This window comes from Cydia splendana, chromosome 5 (genome assembly GCF_910591565.1).
Source record: "Cydia splendana chromosome 5, ilCydSple1.2, whole genome shotgun sequence".
Taxonomy (NCBI): domain Eukaryota; kingdom Metazoa; phylum Arthropoda; class Insecta; order Lepidoptera; family Tortricidae; genus Cydia; species Cydia splendana.
Window position 1 is genome coordinate 10525754 of NC_085964.1, and position 20289 is coordinate 10546042.

The window sequence follows — 20289 nt, forward strand, 5'->3', positions numbered from 1 at the left end:
TACGGTAGTACTATTATTTCTTCTGTGATCTAGATCTATGGTTCCTCCTTCTGCATTCCAGGGGGCCGATTTTTGAAATTCGATCACTCGATTTCGTCCCTCGAAAGTCGATGGAAAACGGCGAAATGCTAATTTTTGAAATACGAACGATCGAAATTTGGAATCTAGCGGTATTAACCACTCGATTTCAATTCTATTAGTAGAATTTGAGTGCCTAGTATGGGAGATATTATTTAACGAAAGAGAAAAGTTTTTTTTTATATACCACATCGGTGGCAAACAAGCATACGGCCCGCCTGATGGTAAGCAGTCACCGTAGCCTATGGACGCCTGCAACTCCAGAGGTGTTACATGCGCGTTGCCGACCTTTTAAAAACCTGTACACTCCTTTTTTGAAGAACCCCATACTGTAGACCCTCGGGAAAACCTCGGAAGGGAGCTCATTCCACAGCCGGAGCGTCTGCGGGAGAAAATTCCTCTTAAATCGCACAGTACGCCATTTAAGTTCTAGGGTGTGAGGATGAACACCCCGCCGACGACGAGCGGTGCGGTGATAGAAAGCGGCCGTTGGCATCATGTCAAATAGTTCCTCAGAGCACAGCCCATTGTACAAGCGGTAGAACACACACAAGGAGGCAAAATCTTGTGATCTCGGTAGGTTCAATACCGCTTGTGAGTTTGGGATCATCGACGATTCGTACAGCGCGCCTTTGGACTGAGTCGAAGGGTCCAAGCTGGCATCCAGGTGCTCCTGCCCAAAGGTGACAGCAGTATTCCATATGGGGTCTGACTTGCGATTTATAAAGCAGCAGTCTTTACCACAGTAAATGGGATTTTCTTAGCGGTGAACGCGCAAACGAGTGTCTTGGTGGGGTTGAATCGCACTAAATTGTCCCGACCCCACACCGAAACTCTGGATAGAGTGCTCTCAATGTCCGACACAAGCTTTTCACGACTCTCCAGCACCACAAGCCCCCTCCAGACTATGCGCGTGAATCGCGGGCGAAGCCGCGAACGCGAGTGTGGAGTCGATTACGCTGTCTGCGAAAATCGACTCCACACTTGCGTTCGCGGCTTCGCCCGCGATTCACGCGCATAGTCTGGAGGGAGCTACAGAAAGAGGGATATTGGCAGGGCCTGTGTAAAGCCCCCTCCAGACTATGCGCGTGAATCGCGGCCGAAGCCGCGAACGCAAGTGTGGAGTCGATTTTCGCAGACAGCGAAATCGACTACACACTCGCGTTCGCGGCTTCGCCCGCGATTCACGCGCATAGTCTGGAGAGGGCTTAATAGGCATCCCCAGTACCATAGACTTATAATATATAGAGACGGTGTCTCAGCGAGCTGTCACTGTTGCCACTTTTGTTTAGTGTACGATTAACAATGAGGCCCACGTTGCTGTAGCCATGTCGATAAAGTCATATCGATAAACTATCGACATTTCTTGCAATTTTAATTTTACTTCAAAGGCTTAACGATACCTAAAATTACCAAAAACGCTTTTATTCTTTATTGTGGTTATCAGATCACAATTTTATAGTCACGCCCCAGCAGAGAACCAAGGGAAAGTTCAGATATTTAATTAAAATACATGAATACGCCCTAAAATAGGTGTTCCGCAATAATTGAATTATATTATTATATTATAATATATTTATTATCCATTAGCATTTCAATTATGTTTATGTTTAACGAAGATATTGAAGCTTCAATTAATCGCTATTTCGTTCCGCTGTGTAGCGTTTATCGATATATAACATGATTAAAATCGACTTTTCACATCCCTAAAAGAGCACACATATACGCTTTTACGCACACATACACAGCCTGGGCGCATCAAGAAAGGCAACACTTGATTTGAAGTCCACCTTGTCAACAGTATGGTTGTCCTTTTTTGACAAACGGCATTTTTAAAAGAGCGAGGAGAGAGAAATGATACTAGTTGCTGCGACGTGAAAGAGAACAGAAAACGTTGGGCCCTTGCCCAGTACTGTATGTCGTCTGCATAGCATTTAGGGTTGTCAAAATTCAAGTGATTATCTTATCTGTGGTCGTGCAAGCAAAAGGAAGTCAAGTGGTGCCAACCCTAATAATTGCTCGGAGCAATGCTGAGCCGAACGGAGCCGAGTTCGACCGAAGTCAGGAGTGTCTCCCATGTGCCTCCCCACTGGTGATGTGATAACATGCGACCGTGTGAAGCCGTCCTTTGAGGACTTTGTCATTCTTGTCAACAATGTCAATATGACATTGACAGTTCGCAGATAGAGCGCATTTAAAGATTTGTTGCGATTTGCGGCGTACAAAAAAAAATACATAAAATAAAAAAATTGAAAAATGTTTCGCTTATCAAAAAGCGTTATAACATTACTCTCAAAAACTGCAAAAATATCTGCACCGCAAGACACTGGAATTTTACTGTGTACACAGGGAAACCTAAAGTTTCTCAGTACAGGTACATAACATTTTTCCCTTATTTTTCTGTGATGCAATACACCGTGGACTAAACGAAATTTGTTTTCAGATATTAACGATAAGTTTTCCTTGAAACATGAAGAGGTTGGCCGGCCCCTTTACTTCGACGCTCAAGCGACAACACCTGTCGTAAGTGCTAATAACCAAGAAGTTTGTTTAAATATTATCACGTTTTGTTGCTATCACAACCATGTTTTTCACAACATTTTTGGTCACTCACGTATTTTAAGTCGAAAATCGCTCGACATGTACGATATGTAGGTACAGAGTGAAACATATCGAGCGTTTTTAGTCGAATCTACGTGAGTAACCCGTTCTTAATATATTTAATATGTCTGTGTCTCACAGAAGTTTTGTTATTAACATTTTTTAACTGTGTAATGTGGGTTAAATACTTATTACATATGTTATTTCAGGACCCTCGAGTACTTGACGTGATGATGCCTTACTTTGTTGGACAGCATGGCAATCCACATTCTAGGACTCATGCATACGGTTGGGAGAGTGAAGCAGCTGTGGAAAAAGCTAGAGAACAAGTAGCAAATCTCATTAGAGCGGATCCCAAGGAAATTATATTTACCTCGGGAGCAACGGAGTCTAATAATATATCTGTAAAAGGAGTTGCTAGGTTTTATGCGCCCAGGAAAAAGCATATTGTTACTACTCAAATTGTGAGTAACCTTTTTTGAAGTTTATTTTTTGTCTTTTAAAACAAGATTTTCAAATGTAGCAATTTGTTGCAAATCATACATACATATGTATTGCTTAAGTTCAAACTCGGGTAAATCCATTTGACCCTCAGCAATTATCTACCCTTTTAACTTTTCTTAATACCAAAATTGCATAAACTGATAGATGGATTTACCCGAGTTTGAAATTAAACGACTTATAGATTACACATAGGAATCAACTACCTTGTCGCATAGAGACATGCAAATAATGTTGGTCTATGCAGGTATATGTAGCTGTAGTTATATTGACCCTGCTATACATAGTAATATTATGATCTAATCTTGATTTTTAGGAACATAAATGTGTACTGGACTCATGCAGAGCACTAGAAGGAGAGGGTTTCAAGATTACATATCTGCCGGTGGGAGCCAATGGCATTATTGACCTAAAAGAATTGGAAGCTGCACTCACCCCCGAAACTAGTCTTGTTTCAATAATGACAGTCAACAATGAAATAGGTAGCTATTAATATTTTTTTCTGCTATTACATAACCAGTAGCCACCCAAAGGCCTACAAAAAGGTCTTCCATACTGTTCTAAATTGAATTTTCCTAATTGTATGTTAATATTAATATGTGTTTTTGATTTTAAAGTCATACGTATGTCATAATTTATTGAGGATATTACAAATCATATCCCTTATGCATGTGTGAAGTGCATGATGTAAGGGGTTCTAAGGGAGGTTGGCATACATTAGTAGTACATGGTGGGAAGAAGTTGATAACTTGAGATATTTTATTCAAGAAATTAGAAACTTAAAATAAAATGACATAAGGTTAAAATTTCTTCAACTTCTTCCCGACGTGTATGGTTATAATCAAACATCGGATTCTAGGGGGCAAATTGTATGACGTATAGGGATCCCGTCATACAATTCGCCCCCTAGAATCCGATGTATGGTTATAATATAATACAGTATATACATTAGTATACAATTGCAACATACTCTAATATCATTGGCAATGTTGCAGCAAACCATGTACCAAAGTAATTTAAAAATTTAGAACTGGTAACTAATTATTGCATTTGCTTTCAGGTGTAAAACAGCCTATAGCTGAAATTGGAGAGCTCTGCAAAAGCAAAAAGATATTTTTCCACACAGATGCAGCACAAGCGGTGGGCAAGGTCCCTCTGGATGTTAACAAGATGAACATTGATTTAATGTCAATTTCTGGCCACAAAGTTTATGGACCCAAAGGTGTTGGGGCACTGTACATTCGGCGTAGGCCTCGAGTACGAGTAGAGCCTATACAGAGTGGAGGGGGGCAAGAAAGAGGAATGAGGAGTGGCACAGTACCTACGCCTCTTGTTGTTGGACTAGGTAAAACAGTGTGTTTAAAAGCTTTGCAATTTATCAAAACTCATAGCAGTGGGGAGACACTCCTCCCTTCGGGCAAACTCGGTTTACCTTTCTGTATGGTAGTACTATTATTTATTCTGTGCTGCATCCCTATCATTCACAATAAGTTGAGTTGATGTTAAGTTTGTAGACGTCATTGCTATCCTTTAATTTAACTAAAATAAAACGAAAATGTACTGCTTGGAAAGATAATACATATATACTATGAAGACATATAACTCTCCTCTCGCCTTTTTGCAATATCCCAATAGGATTAAGTAGTAAACACTTTATTGCACAAAACAAGTACATTATATAACACATAGAGAATACAATAAATGTGTACAAAGGCGAACTTATCCTCTTAACCAATTTAACTAATTAATTAATAATTTAATAATAATTTTCCAAAGAGGATATTCATTTACATAAAAAAATTAATATTTTTTGGTATAATTTTAGGTGCCGCTTGTGAACTGGCCGAGCGTGAGATGGCATATGACCACGCCTGGATGGAAACACTCTCACAAAGATTCCTGGACAAGATTTACTCAAAGCTGTCACATGTCATCAGAAATGGGGATCCAGAACAATCTTACCATGGATGTATCAATTTGTCATTTGCTTATGTTGAAGGTATGTTATCTTCAACTTCTTTATACTACATAGGACATCATCATTATCAGTATACTTAAACCATTTAGTAACTGGAGATGTCATCGCTGTCATTTTCTTTACGAAACAGTCTGCCGATTTTTGCGGGGGACGGGACGTCAAATGTTTGCTATTTCTACATGATTTGTACGTAACGTACAAATAGCCATGTCAGTCCATACAAAAGTTTGCACAATTGTGCAAGTTTTTCGGCAGAGGGGTAAGCTCTTAAAGGCGACTCCAGTTATTAAATGCTCTAAGTCAGTATATAAACATCGCACTTGCCTCTTATGGATCTTTTTTTCAGTTACATAGGTCTGAGTGATTTTTTCTAGAGATAATAAAATGTGTCTAGTGTCTTAGGGTGGTATTCCACCTGTCCAATTTCTTTTTCCAATGTGTATTTTGTCTTACATTTTGCTTAATGAGAGAGTGAGACACAATGACATTGGAATTGGATCAATATATTGGACAGATGGAATACCATCCTAAGACACTAGACACATTTTATTATCTGTAGGAAAATTCAACTCATCATCATCATCATCATCAGTATATAAACATCCCACTCGCCTCCTCTTATGGACGAGATGCAATGAATTATAGACTACTTGCCAAGAGCGTTTGGAGAACTTACATAGGTCTTACCTAAGAAAACTCAATCTCTTCTGTCTAGAAGAGTTACCTTATAGTATTTTTCAAACTGGAAGGGTACCCACGCTGATAGATGTCAATTCAATACAATTTTGCGACATTTGGCATATTTAGGTTATAAATTGTATGGAAATGACCTTGAGATGACACTTATCAGCGTACCCTTCCAGTTTGAAAAATACTACAATTAACCTAAGTATCAATCAATACATTTATTTATTTAATTGATTTACAGGCGAATCTTTGTTGATGGCCCTAAAAGATGTGGCGCTGTCCAGTGGCTCGGCGTGCACCTCAGCCTCTTTAGAACCTTCCTATGTATTGAGAGCTATTGGAACAGACGAAGATTTAGCACACAGTTCAATCAGGTAATTATTGCTGCACACAATTGTATATACCTGGCTAAGTAGGCCTAAAAGTATTTTTTGCAATAGTGCTAATTAATATCGTACATACCTTATGTTATAATTTAACTATTGAGTCTAATTTAAGTTTTAACAACCCTTTAAATTTAAACATTCATTAGATAATTTAGGCTACTTCGAGTCCTGAAGTAAGATACATATAAAAGAGTTGCAAACCATCCGTCATCATTAAAATATCCGCTAAATATTACTGCTTTTGACGTCGATCAGTCCGTCAAATGTGGTTGGTGCAAGTGCCTACAATCACAAACTAGGAAAATACGTCATCAGTTGTTTACTACATTAGTAAAATGTTAACCATACTAAATGTTTGTGACAAACAAATTATCTTTATCAACATTTTTATCTCTTATGTCATAAACTGAGTCTCCTGCACAAATGATAAGACAAAACTATTCTGATTATCAAAAATGTACTCAAAACAATTGATTACATGTTGTTTACCTAGTGACATACATGATGTATAATATTTGTGTAAAGGTGCATTTAGATATTCCAAATTTAATCATGTTTGCGTTTTTTGCGGAATATTTATTTACTGTTTTGTGAATGTTATAGTACGAATAGCGACCCGCCCCGGCTTCGCACGGTTTAACAGATTGTACACCTTTTTCAAGAATCACTTTATTGATAGGTGAAAACCGCATGAAAATCCGTTCAGTAGTTTTTAAGTTTATCGTGCATATACATACTTTGTTTTTTAAGGTGTAGTGATGTGCATGTAACGCGCGTGTAGTGAGCGAGCGGCTCATTAGCTAGATTTAAGGACCTACCGTGAAACACGAAATTTCTTTATCTGCTTCTCTATCGCTTGAATATCTAAGAGCTTTAAAGAGGCAGATTCGATTTTCACGGTAGGCCCTCTGGATGCACTTTATTACATCGTCTGTTTTTAATATTTGTTGCTATAGCGGCAACAGAAATATATCATCTGTTCATGAGACAGACAGTCGGACAGACAGACAGACAGACGGACAGCGGAGTCTTAGTAATAGGGTCCCGTTTTTACTCTTTGGGTACAGAGCCCTGAAATACATAGATTTGTAACTTTTACAGATTCGGACTAGGAAGATTCACAACAATCGACGAAGTAGACTACACAGCAGAGAAGACAATCAGACACGTGGAACGCCTCCGAGAGATGAGCCCGCTGTGGGAGATGGTGCAGGAGGGAGTGGACATCAAAACTATTCAGTGGTCGCAGCACTAATGTACGGGTCGTCGTGTCCTGTTAGTTATGCATGTCCATTGTTACTATGGTAATAGACAAAAAATACTATTATAGGTTTTTTTTAAGATTAGAATTTTTCGGTCCTCAAAAGCAGTGGTAATTAACTTTTTCCTCAGAAATGGGAGGGATAGGGTTCCTATGATATTTAATATTGCGGTACAATAATATGTAAATGACACTATAATTCAGTGCATAGTTACTCAGATTTAATTATGGAGGAAAAATGTTACCATTACTTTTGAGGTTAAAAAAGTTTTAATCTGAAAAAAAAAAAAACGGAGTATAGACACGTAGAACAAAATATTGAAGTAGATGGCGCTGTACCATCTCGTATACTATGCAGTAATTAAAACATAATTTAATCGAGCTTATCGCGAATTGTTTTGTTACCTTTATTTCCGACGTTTCTACGTAGGTTACAACGGTCGTTGGTCGCGGGTATCTGATGTCCCATACAAATTGTAAAATACGTAAATTCGTGATAGACCCGATAAAATTATGTTTTAATACGCGAAAGTTTGAATATTATGCGGTAACTCGGCTGTCAAGTACTAACGTTTGGCAATCTAGTCACCACAAAACATATGATCCCATATATAGAACACATACCTAAACAAACATAGAAATCTGTCAAAATTGTAGCTACGATATTTTGTACTTTACGCGTCCCAGTCTTCTTTTGTCAATGCCATAATTAATCTATGTGCACGTCGATTCATTTTCAGCTGGTCTAAATGGAGTACCAATTCTTTAAAATCACCTTTCTGTTTGTGGCTGAGTGTTATTAATTTATTCGGCTTCATTTGTACCAGTTTTTCTGAATCGATCGATGTACAGAGATTTAAGGCTCCATAAGATCTGGATAGGCTGCTATGAACAAATAGTTTTCAGGGTGTCTACATTATAGAAAATGTGTGTAAAGTGTGTGCGAACATAAAATGTCTTGGACATTTGTAGCGTGTTCGTTTATTTGTAGGCGATAGGCTAAAAAGCTGATTATAGTTGTTAAAATTCTATGAAACTCTATTTAATTATTAATGTTATCTTGAAAGTAAATTTCTTACGAGAAAAACCTAGAAAATGTTGGGCACCCTGGTTGTTTATATTTTTGGTAGGTTTTTAGATGGCTGTTATTTTCGATTATATCTTATGCTATTTACGTTAATGACGTTATTGTTCAATGACATGGTTATACATAACGGTTATCAAGATGATGATATTAAAGATGTAGTGCATAATTGTTTTCCTTCGTATTTTCACGGAAACGTACGAACGTGTCTTGCTATTTCAGTCAGTCTAAGTACAAAAAAACTGAGGTTGACTGAAGTAGCATGACAAATACGAACGTTTCCAAGAAAATAAGAAGGAAAACAATAACGCACTACATCTGTACTATATTCACTATTGTGGCACAAAGATCTCGCTATTTATCAGACGGTATAATAATTTGAATTAATCAATGCCACTTGTATTTTTTGTGTTTAACACAACATATAGGTAGCTTTCTCGCTGATACTTACTGTGTTTTACAATACACAGTATTTGTATTATTACATTGGTGGACCTTATGTCTTTACATAAGGTCTATGAATTGTCAGTTAAGAGTCACACGAACTTAGCCGCCGCCATACAATCGAGATGCGCTCTCATTTTAAAACGGCTTTTTGTCGGCGGGATCGTGTGAAAGATGGGAAGTACTGGATCTTTCTGTTGGAATCCACGGAACTTACTACATAAAATGGCACTCCTCTACGACTTGATGCCTACTAAAATGTGACCTATCGATAATATCACAGAATTATTTTACAAATGGCAGACCTCAAAGAAATTTATAATTTGTTGTATCTATCATTGATTTAAGTCTATATTATAATGATGTAAATGTTAATAAAATGACGCTTCACGAAAATTCTAAAGTTCGACTTTAATTCATGCATAAAATAATTCATCATCATCCAAACTGTGTCGTACCACTCACAATGGAGGATTTATGATTACTTAATTAGACAACTTATTTAATAAGCTATAGGTATTCAATAGCTTAGTAGGCAAATAGGCTACGGAACCCTAAAATCGGTATGTATATAAATTACTTTATACCTACCTGCCGACTAAGTTTAGGTATAGTACTGTAAGTACATATTGAATAGATTGATTCAAATAATTCTAACATATTTGCTGTGACTTATTTTTCAATGGTGATTTTTAATAAAAAGACATGTAAGATCCTCCGAGGTAAGATCGCTTAGCTTCTTTCTAATGCTAAAAAAAAACGAACTATAACAGGTGATAACCGCATGAAAATCTATTCAGTAGCTAGTTTTTGAGTTTTTCGCGAACATACCTACCTACAGACAGAGATACGCGGCGGGGGATTTGGTTTTATAAGGCGTAGTGATTATTAATTTAATTGGACGATATTTATATTGCTAACTTGACTTAATTACATAAATTATCAACCCTTTGTAATGAATGAACAATTGCTTCAGTCATCTTCAGTTGAAAGCCATGAGTAAAGTCCACCCCATGACAATGAAACCGGCAAAATGATACACTGAGTCATTGTATTGTGTTGACTTTACCACGAATTCTAAATCGTACGTATGAACAATAGCAGCGGTCAAAAGTTGAACTATGTAAACACCAACGAGTTTTTTCGGAACACATAGACAGTAGCGACATCGTTAGCTGCACATTTATGTTGGCAACGTTGTGACGCATCTACCGCACTAAGCACTTATCATAGTCTAATAAAACATGGTCTTCCATTCCCAGAGTGACACGGGGCTACGTCACAACAACATGGCCGCTATATATAGCGCTATCGCATATTATCATATAGCGCTGTCGCATGATGACGTAAGCCCGTGTCAGTTAGGTGACCTAGAAAAGACGGGAATGGAGTACCAGGCGGAGTATATTATTATACCATGGCACTTATAAATCGGTCGTTCATATATAAGCAAGTCCTTTCGTTGAGTTGCGTTCATTCAATCCCTCCTATACACGCTATTTCGTAATATTGACTTGCTGTTGCTAATATTTAGTCGCGGCTCGTGAGCTCACCGATAAACAAGCATCAAAATGGAATTAAAATTGACACCTACGATTGTTTTTCTGGTCTTATCAATTTGTTTAGTGCATATCGCGGTCGCGAAGCCAAGAACGGTTCAGAGAGGAGATGAAGTGATACCGTTAGACCAGTCCATCGTAGCAAATTTGCCGGAAAAGGCTACGATTAACCCATCTGTACCAGGTAAGTCAACAATCACCTTCAATTTAATGCCTTAAATATATGTATTCTTAGTTATTGCATGTGTTTCGTTGTAGTGTCGAAATGACTGAGCCGATTATGATGAACGAGGTGTGAATGCCCCGAGTTTAGGCTACATACAAAACAATCTTAGTCGGGCTAAGCATATGTATTACTTGTCAGCGTGTCACTAGCTTAATAAAAAGTAGGTAGGTAGGGTAAAGTAGGTAGGGTGCCATGCGAATAACCAAAGTGCATGGTTATTAACGACACACTATCATACAATATTAAGAACCGTTTTACCTTTTAAGTCTTACTTATTATTGAACGTATGTAACACATTATACATTTGACGACCGATATGCCCTAAGCGGAAGTGACCCTGACTATGAAGCTGATAGTCCTGGGTTCGAATCTCGGTAAGGGTATTCGATGTTTCCAAATGCGAACTATGAACTTAGGTATTTTAGGTAGGTACCGTAAAATGGGCAGAATTTACGAAAAAATGGGATTACTTTGATAGTTTTAATATAGGTGACAATAAATAGCTCGATTCTTTATTTACTCGAACTTAACTAGTTGGAATACGATGAAATCATACTATGTACTACCAAAAATATTATGGTTCAAAAACTGAGATTTTGAAGTCAGCTCTGTATTTTAAAGCTACCCCGTTTTACGGTAGAAAACGAGTAACTCGAACCCTGGTAAAAAAAACTCATTCTTTCAGAAACCAAAATTCCTAGTCGCCGTGTACCCTGCCAATTCGACGAGCCCACTGAAGAATCCGTCTGCCAGGAGCACTGCTTGCCAAAAGGATACTCATACGGACTCTGTGTCGCCTATACCTGCAGTTGCATTTAAATGGAAAATAACAAACCAAGACTGTGATGACGATGATGCATAGTGATGCAACATAAACGCAGAAGAGGAAATTAATATAGACTTTCAATTAACATTGTACCTACACGGAAACAAAAGAATAGGTTAGTTTAACTACCTAATTGTGATTCATTGCGTTTAACAAGTTGATATAATACATTTACATAAGACTGTACTTTGTTTTATTTTTATGCGTCCTTTAAGCTGAGGTCAGGAAATGAATATGCAACGTGTAATGCACGATCACTTTATTATTTTTACATTTTATGAAATACTAAGAACTGTTTTAACTTTTAACCTCCTTATTCATAAAACTTTACAAGCCTCAAGTAGTTAATTTATATTTTATCCCTTTCTCACAAATACATATTTCGCTTGACGACCAACAGATTAAGTCGAACAACTAGCTAATTGAGGCTTGTAGCTCATTTATGAATAACGCCATTAGTCTTTTAACCATTAAGATATTAAAACTAAACACGAACTTATAACGTACTCTTATTCGAAAGAAAATCTTAAATAGAATGTAAATACAAATACTTACTACACACGACGAACTTAAGCAATATCAAAAGTATAAACCTAGTTTGCAAATAAAATCTGAATCATAACATTGTAGGCAAGTGGGTAGTTATCTTAACGTAACATTAATTTAAAATGATTCACATATTTTGCAGGTCCTACTTATTGAAATATTTTATGATTACTTCGATTTTTCACATAAACTCTTGATGTCGATATGACCTAACGCTGGGATTTGAGTTTTGGTGTGTAACGTGGGCGTGACGATCATGTCAACTTCCTCTTTAATTATTTTCCAACTGATGTCAATATCTTCTCTCGTTGTTAAGTGAGAACAGACTACGAAACGGATTATATATCTGCCACGATAAGTTGCCGCCACCATGTAGATTTGTTTCTTTTCCGTTAAATTTTCTAACAATTTGCGTGTTGCACTGTCACCATCTTTAAGCCTGAAGCACACCAATCCCATTGATGGCTCGGGTTCCACCAGAAATCGATCGTCAGCTCGAACTAACTTGGCGAAATGTTGAGCGAGGCTGATCTGATTTCTGAGATGAGATCTAATGCCTTCTGCGCCATATATTCTCAAAACAGTCCACAACTTCAAAGACCTGAATCGTCTACCGAGAGGTATTTGCCAGTGACGATAGTCAGGTATTTTAATGTTAGTCTTAACATCGTCTAAATAAATACGCTGGATGTCGAAAGTGTTGATTAGATCGTATCCATTTTTGACCCACATTGCGGAACAATCGAAATTCACAAGCATCCACTTGTGTGGGTTGAAGTCAAAGGAATCTGCGTATTCAACTCCTTTCATTAGTACTCTGTATTCGGGGCAAATGAAAGCTGATCCTGCGTAGGCGGCGTCGACATGTAGCCACACATTTGCTTCCTTGCACACCGGCCCAAGTTCATACAAGGGGTCGAAGGCGCAGGTGCCTGTCGTGCCAAGGTTGGCAATAACATAGCATGGTATTAAGCCTTGGGCCCTGTCCTCTTCAAATGCATTTTTAAGAGTCTCTCCACGCAGTCTGCCATCTGCATCAGATTTAAGTAACCGCATTTTCATTGAGCCGAGTAATCCGGATTTTTCAACCGACGAATTGCATTGGTCCGATGTGTAGGCCACGAGCTTTGCGTTGATCTCGCCTTCCTCGAGGCTGGGATCGTTTGCCATGAGTCTGTGTACGGTTTTGTTTTTGGCAACGAGTAAACCGACTAAAGTTGCCTCACTAGCTGAGCCCTGCAAAATATTATACATTTAGCAAAATATTAATTCATAATAAAATTTATTCAAATTACCTAGGTAGATTGCAAATTTGTGATGAGTGAATCTCGTGGCTCACACATGATGTTTAGTCTAAGTTCTAGAATAACATTTCTTAAACTTGTGAGGGTGAGGGCTCTGCAAAGCCCTTTAGGCATAAGGTAGATATTTGTAAATCAGGTCAGTGACACGCCAATATGATTTAAGCATGGTTTTGTCATGTTTGGATAAATTATACCTAAATTAAATCTTTATAAAGGGGTTAGAAACACGACAGCAACAAAAATGACCAGTTTACACAGACCTGAATGACACCACCGCCGGGGCCGTCAGAGCAGTTGAGGAATTCCTCCGGGAGCCCGAGGAGCTTGCCCAGCCAATTCATCGTTACCACCTCCAGTTCGGTGCATGCCGGGCTTGACATCTGCAAGTAATAGGTGTAAGTTTGTATAACCCCTTGATAAACACGTCTTAAACAGTAGAATCGTTTGACAAACCAGATATCCCACCTAAGCGCTGTACAACTATCTACTTAAGTTGTCAAATTTGCGGATACAACTTATACTTATACTTTGCACTACTTACTTTAAGCGTTTTAATACACCTTTGTGTATAGTAATACTTGGTAATAGTAAGTAGGTGACGAGCCATGACTACTCTGTTTCTGTTTGTTCTAAGTAGTAAATGTTAACTAGGTAGTATAAGATTGAACTAACCCAACTGAATCCGATGACGGCGAGACTATCGCTGAGCAGGCCTCCGACGATACCGGGGTACGAAACTGCTGTCGGGTAGAACGCGTGGAACTGAGGCGAGTGCCAATGGGTTATCTGCATTACGAATCGAAAATTATAGTTGGCTAGATGATTCTTAATTTGTTTATGATTTATTACAATTAATGGTCATCCAAATATTTAAATACTTAGGTATGTGGTCTAGCCACCCAAAATTTTTTAATTACGTATTACAGTCGACGTCAAAGATATGTTTACACTTTTGGAGCTTACGCCTTTGTAATAAGGCGAAAAATGTCTAACAATATCTTTGACGTCGACTGTACACGCGATTAATGTTTTCTAAACTTTGCTCATTCAATTATTATAGGCGTTCGTTGATTTGTGCGTGCAAAAAAAAAACGAACAGGAAAAACAAAATTTCCCATGGAAGACTAGCTCAGAGAACATGAAACGAAACTTCTCTCGACCCCAAAGCTTCCACAGTTACACATATAACTTTCTTTCTGATTATTCGTCAGCACCCATATCCTAGGAACTAACACGCGTAGTGTAGGTAAATTGATCTAACACTTTATACTATATCATAAATTCAATAGAAACGAAGCTGTATCGAAGATAGTTTTTAGAAGAAATTTTTGCAAGTTTTAAAGTGACAGTAATAATACAGACGCCTGGCATTATTGCTTCATTGAAATCTTTAAGGACATCTTTCCAGTTTTCGGGCTCTTCGGGAGCGTTTTCGGGCAGCATTTTCAATAAATATCCTGGTTCAACCGATGGCAGCACATCCCTGCAAAACAATACTCGTTAAATATTAAATCTAAAGGATAATGTTAACCAACTTCCATTATACAATCCAATAAATATGGAGCCATCTTGCGGATCCTATATTAGAAACACCCAAACCTAACTATTGCCTAGGTATTTGTGATCAGCTGATCAGACCTACGGCGCGATTCGGGAAATGATTTAGAAGTTCACTAGATATGAAATAGTAAAGATATGTGACGTTCCACGGCAAAAGGGACTTTATGGCGGCTGGCGCTTACGCTGTTATTAACGCTGTTCCAATATTCAGCCGGGGCAATGGTACCTTTTGCCGTGGAACGTCACATATCTTTACTATTTCATATCTAGTGAATATCTAATTCATTTCCCGAATCGCGCCGCTAATCAAATCAACTATAAATTGTAACACATACCCAATGATTGCAATTTGAAAATTTTGAAATATTACAGGAAGTAGAGAAGAAGGTATGAATAATCTTTGAATATAACAGTGGATGTAATACCGACAATGACCGGTGCTGTAAAAACAATAATTTCATAATTATTTCTGCTGAATTGGCTGGACTCAACAGAAAAAAATGGTTTGTATGACTCAAACAATAGGAGGAAAATTGTGCATCCATCGATGCAGGTATTTGCCAGCCGCAGCGTACTAATTAACCTGGTTAATGTCAGGTTTGTAGACAATTAGAGGCATAATAAGATAAAATTGTCGGAATCTTTCGTGTCTCGGATGATTAGCACTGAGCCCGGGTGTTGAAATTTATTCAATGAGTTAACAGGTGCCTGGTTTGATATGTTAATGGTGTGAGTAGGCAACTTTGTTGTTACAAGCTTTTAATATAGTTTGGCAAGCCATTTCCGTTAGTAGAAAAAGCCGGCAAATTTGAAATATGTAGGCGCGAGGGTCAGCCTACCATACAAAATTTGAAATTTAATTTTCCGTTGACGGTTTGCCAGAGTATAGTTTCACCTGTCTATTTTTCTGTACAAGCACAGAATAATTAATAGTACTACCGTACAGAAAGGAAACTTCCTACAAAAACGAAGTTTGACAGCGGTTCAGGGTCGAATCATGCTGTCCCTTTCTAATATATGGCACTATCCCTTTCGGCTATTTAGGGTTGTCAAAAATCAAGTGATTATCTTATCTGTGGTCGTGCACGCAAAAGGAAGTCAAGTGGTGCCAACCCTAATAATTGCTCGGAGCAATGCTGAGCCGAGCAGAGCCGAGTTTGACCGAAGTCAGGAGTTTCGCACCCCTGGTACAAGTTAGATTTCGTGTTATATATCTGTGTACATTTGTTAATGTAATTTAATTGACAGATAAATGAAATTACATTAATAAATGTAGGTACACAGAATATATTCTCATCAGAATGATAGGTAGGTATACCTACCTACTGTTAGAGCTAGGGCTATATATAACCAGCAACTTATTTCATACCTACATTTTTTCTCGGTTAATACGCTTTTCCGCCTAAGAAACGTTTTTTGCTTGGTGTTCATTAAATACTTAATTAAAGTCTGTCAAGCCATTTCCGTCAGTCGAAAAAAGCGGCAAATGTAAAAAATGTAGGCGCGAAGGGTTAACACGTTCACTGTCCCAATCTAAATTGTTAACCTTACGGCTTTGTAATAGAGGCTTGCCGTGACCCATATACGGGGCACGGACAGTGAACGTGATAAACGTCTTTATAGAAAATTTGAATTTGGCGCCTTTTACTACTGACGAACTTGTTTGACCGGCTATAAAATTTCACCTTTTACTGTAGATGTTAGGAATACAGTGTTCGACCTACTTAAATAAAACAAAATCCTGCAAATTAAGATCCAAATTTATGACAAACGCCTGAATTTAACATCTCATCTCAGTTTATGGTATATTATTTGCTATTGAAAGGACGTTACAGAACAATTTAATATATTCTGTACTTAAGAGATTGGGATTGTAACTCAGTTTGCAATGTCCTTCCCAAACAAATAAATAAAACATTTTAAGTTAAATAAAAGCTTGTGTTTAAACATCAGAAACAAACAGCAAGTACCTAAACTTAACAAAGCGAATTCGTAGATTCAAAGCGAGGCCAGCGAAGGCCGAATGCCGATATGTCAAATTTTGATACCCTATAATTTTGTATTTAAGAAACTTTATTATTTATAAGTGATTATAACCCACCTTAATTTCGGGATAAGTTTAGAATTAGTGACAATGCTCTATGTTTACACAATAACAATCATCTTCCCATAGAAAATTGAATCGGAAATTTAATATTATATCGGTCTCCGTTTCGGCCTCACGTTATGAAAATAATTACGTATTTATAAAACAATCCGTATGCTAGAAAAATATAGCTACTTACCTACTCTATTATTTGAGAGTAAATAGTAATCTAAAATACTCTAAATCGAACACCATTATTTAATGGATAGGTACATCGAAGTTATACAGGGTTGGCCAAAAATACGTTGACAACGTTTTTTCTAATTATTTTATTAAGTAAGTACTTACGTAACTAGTACAAAATAAGTTAAAAATTAAACCTACACTCTTTTTATACAACAAAAATGTATTGTCTTCAAAATAGCCTCCTTTCAATTTCATACACAAACGCAAACGTTTGTTAAAATTTTCAACGAAATGCCGCAGCTCCTCCAAGGATATTTTGTCCCATTCTTTGGTAAGTGTTTAGTTAGGTAAGTGTAGAGTTTAGTTTTAATTTTTAACTTATTTTGTACTAGTTAGGTATGTAAGTACTTAATAAAATAATTAGAAAAAACGTTGTCAACGTATTTTTGGGCCATCCTGTATATAAAAATCATACGTTCTTTTAATGAGTTTAAAGGCCGTTGCAGGATAAGGGAAGAAAAAATGCCCTTTTGTGATTAAGAGCCGAGTTTTTTTTTATAATTACTGACAATTGTGTCAAGTTTTGTTGAAAAATTATTGGTTCGCCCGAAAAAAATAAAATCCGATTTGATGAAATATGACTTTTCTCTAAAACTATTAAACTTTATCATACCATCCATTTTTCATTTTGGTTAATTAAATAGTACATATGTCCTGAAAGAAAATTGAGCCTCCATCTTTAACATTTGTGTAAAACACGTAAGTCAAAATAAAAAAAAAAATGTTTTCATTCCTGAAGGAGTGATGTAAGTAACTATAGAAAAAAAACCAGCTCTTAATCATGAAGGGCATTTTTTCTTCCCTTATCCTGCTACGGCCTTTGGTAGGTAAGTACTACTACATACCTATATTTTATGTTTCACTTCTTCATAGAAATAAATTGAATCGTTTGATGTCGATTGTTTAAGGTGGATGCACTCGAGTCAAAAAGCTGTCAAAGTTTTTATGTGGAAAATGCACACCCCACAATAAAGCCCAAAGACACGTATTTAGAAATAAACTACCCACATATACAGTATAGTACAGTATACGAGCCCCGATGCAAATTAGTTCGTCTAGTCTAGTTCCACACAACAATTTTGTTTATCTAATGAATTTTACACATGAACATAAAATGACCTAGTAATGGGAACCATAATAGTAATGTTTACTCTAGTTTATTTTGATCGTATAATAAAATTGCATGACTCTTTTATTGCTGAAAAAATGTACTTTTCAAAAACGTTGTGCAAATCATATTGTCCTCTCCTACGGCACTGCTGCATGCATGGGCTCGAAACAAAATTGTCAGTACATTGGCAGAGCCGTGTTGATTTCTCTGGTAATAGCCCTTTTCAGATCTGTTATAGTCCTACCCGTCAAATAAAACTAAAAAATCGTTATTTTTTTCTTTCAGTACAAACGGCATTTCTTGTATTTGGATTTAGTTATTGTAGAATATTACCATATAAAACTAAACTACATTAGTATAAGCATTAAATATAAGTGATTTTTAAACTAAAACATTATTTTTGTACAAACGCGAGAACCTCAAAAAATTGTCTGACTAGACGAAAACATATGCACCGGGGCTCGTAATACTTTAGTGACTTTCAAAAGGGAGAATAAGTTTTAACAGGTATACATATATCATGTACGGATCGTATGTCTAAGCTAACTTTACAGCGATTTGAATAGAACCAAGTGAGAGAATGTCATTATATAACGTCACATTTTCATGGAAATTTGATATTAATTATGACATTGTCACACTTTGTTATTGCAAATGCCACATAGAGTTAGCTTGGTCCGACTCTACTCTGGAACTTGGTTGCTTATTTTTCATATTATATGTACCTATATTATATAGTTGTTTTTTTTTATTAATTTACCTACATGTTGTGCAATGGAACAAATTTGAACCTAGGTTGTTGTTACCTACCTTGTTCGAATGGAATCGTAGTAATCCGCCATAAGATCGATCGCCGCCTTGCCGAACTCCCGAAACTCCGTAGAATTCATTTTTAATCACAAGCACTATCGCCTCAAATTTAAAATAAATTATAATACAAGTATTGGAATATTTAATAAATCATAAAATTTTAAAACTGGCTTCTAATTGAACTCAATTTAAAAGCCCAAGATGAAACGGTTAAAGCAAGTCGTGAGGTCAATCCGGTGAGCAAGATTTAATCAACCAAGTTAATGAAGACTTGCCAAGTAGGCGATCTGCGTGACAATGGTGTCTCGATGGCCCGGAGCTGGATTTATACGTGCACGGGCATTAAGCTTTCTACTATGAAAATCGCGAGTTCACAGGTGCGGTGCGTGCGACTTGTCTTAAACGTTTGGTTGCCTTCTTGTATTGCTTACAACTAAATACTTACTGCTATGATAATATAACACTTTAAACTCTCGCGTTTTGTACACATATTTAATTACACAAACGGGTCTACGTCGGGCGTCGGGTCGGGTCGTGTTAACGTCGGAATTAAAGGTAAAAACAATGAAATTGTATCACGGTAGACCCGTTTGTGTAATTAAATATGCTATGATAATATTAGCAAGTAGGGCGTAGATACCATGAATGTAGAAAGTAGGTAGGTCGGTGGAGGGGGTTGCAGATGGGGGTTTATGTTTGTGTGATGAGCGATATTATTATAAGCGATATTAATAGCTAAATAAGTTCCCATTGCTATACTAACATTCGGCAAATTTTCATTAGATAACGTTTTACTTGGTCGAATCATTGTTTAGTACATTATACTTAATGTTAAACAACATTTCATTCGCCAAATCATTCAATTGGCTAAATCAGGGGTTCCCAATATTTTTCAGTCCGCGGTGCACTTGCGAGTTTAAAATTTCGGCGGTGGCGCCCTAACCTAGCTAGGCTATTCGAAATAGATAGTCAACATGTTGAGAAGGATTGCCGTA

General features: G+C 37.2%; 4 protein-coding genes across 5 annotated transcripts in view; 2 read left to right on the forward strand and 2 right to left on the reverse strand.

The window, feature by feature from the left end:
- The window catches only part of LOC134790660 (MPN domain-containing protein CG4751), a 211404-nt gene that overhangs the window by 18147 nt on the left and 172968 nt on the right, over window positions 1-20289 (reverse strand). The gene's annotated exons all lie outside the window — the stretch shown is intronic.
- LOC134790679 (cysteine desulfurase, mitochondrial) overlaps window positions 2265-20289 on the forward strand; it is a 64872-nt gene continuing 46847 nt past the window's right edge. Inside the window, exons 1-8 of one of the 2 annotated variants that reach the window (XM_063761577.1) lie at window positions 2265-2452; window positions 2522-2601; window positions 2889-3143; window positions 3497-3662; window positions 4241-4525; window positions 5006-5179; window positions 6087-6219; window positions 7333-7487. In XM_063761577.1, coding sequence (XP_063617647.1) covers window positions 2335-2452; window positions 2522-2601; window positions 2889-3143; window positions 3497-3662; window positions 4241-4525; window positions 5006-5179; window positions 6087-6219; window positions 7333-7486 — 1365 coding nt within the window. In that variant the 5' untranslated portion in view covers window positions 2265-2334 and the 3' untranslated portion in view covers window position 7487. Of the gene's footprint in view, window positions 2453-2521; window positions 2602-2888; window positions 3144-3496; window positions 3663-4240; window positions 4526-5005; window positions 5180-6086; window positions 6220-7332; window positions 9424-20289 lie in introns of those variants that run through there. The other variant, XM_063761576.1, reaches the window with a different exon arrangement.
- LOC134790713 (uncharacterized) lies at window positions 10492-11817 on the forward strand. Its single transcript, XM_063761620.1, has 2 exons — window positions 10492-10763; window positions 11491-11817. The coding sequence occupies exons 1-2, from the start codon at window positions 10592-10594 to the stop codon at window positions 11622-11624; spliced, it is 306 nt and encodes a 101-aa protein (XP_063617690.1). The 5' UTR covers window positions 10492-10591; the 3' UTR covers window positions 11625-11817.
- On the reverse strand, window positions 12328-19481 carry LOC134790673 (aromatic-L-amino-acid decarboxylase-like). The gene is made up of 5 exons (XM_063761568.1): window positions 19295-19481; window positions 14844-14964; window positions 14154-14267; window positions 13742-13861; window positions 12328-13413 (listed from the first exon to the last, which is right to left on the reverse strand). The coding sequence occupies exons 1-5, from the start codon at window positions 19372-19374 to the stop codon at window positions 12346-12348; spliced, it is 1503 nt and encodes a 500-aa protein (XP_063617638.1). The 5' UTR covers window positions 19375-19481; the 3' UTR covers window positions 12328-12345.

Excerpts from the sequence above, each read along its gene's own strand:
- LOC134790673 (XM_063761568.1), bottom strand. The coding sequence starts at position 19,374 with ATGAATTCTACGGAGTTTCGGGAGTTCGGCAAGGCGGCGATCGATCTT. Across the intron at positions 14,268-14,843 it reads ATGAAGCAATAATGCCAGGC|ATAACCCATTGGCACTCGCC; the intron begins GTCTGTATTATT and ends TTCGTAATGCAG. Across the intron at positions 13,862-14,153 it reads CCGTCATCGGATTCAGTTGG|ATGTCAAGCCCGGCATGCAC; the intron begins GTTAGTTCAATC and ends TATTACTTGCAG.
- LOC134790713 (XM_063761620.1), top strand. The coding sequence starts at position 10,592 with ATGGAATTAAAATTGACACCTACGATTGTTTTTCTGGTCTTATCAATT. Across the intron at positions 10,764-11,490 it reads GATTAACCCATCTGTACCAG|AAACCAAAATTCCTAGTCGC; the intron begins GTAAGTCAACAA and ends TCATTCTTTCAG.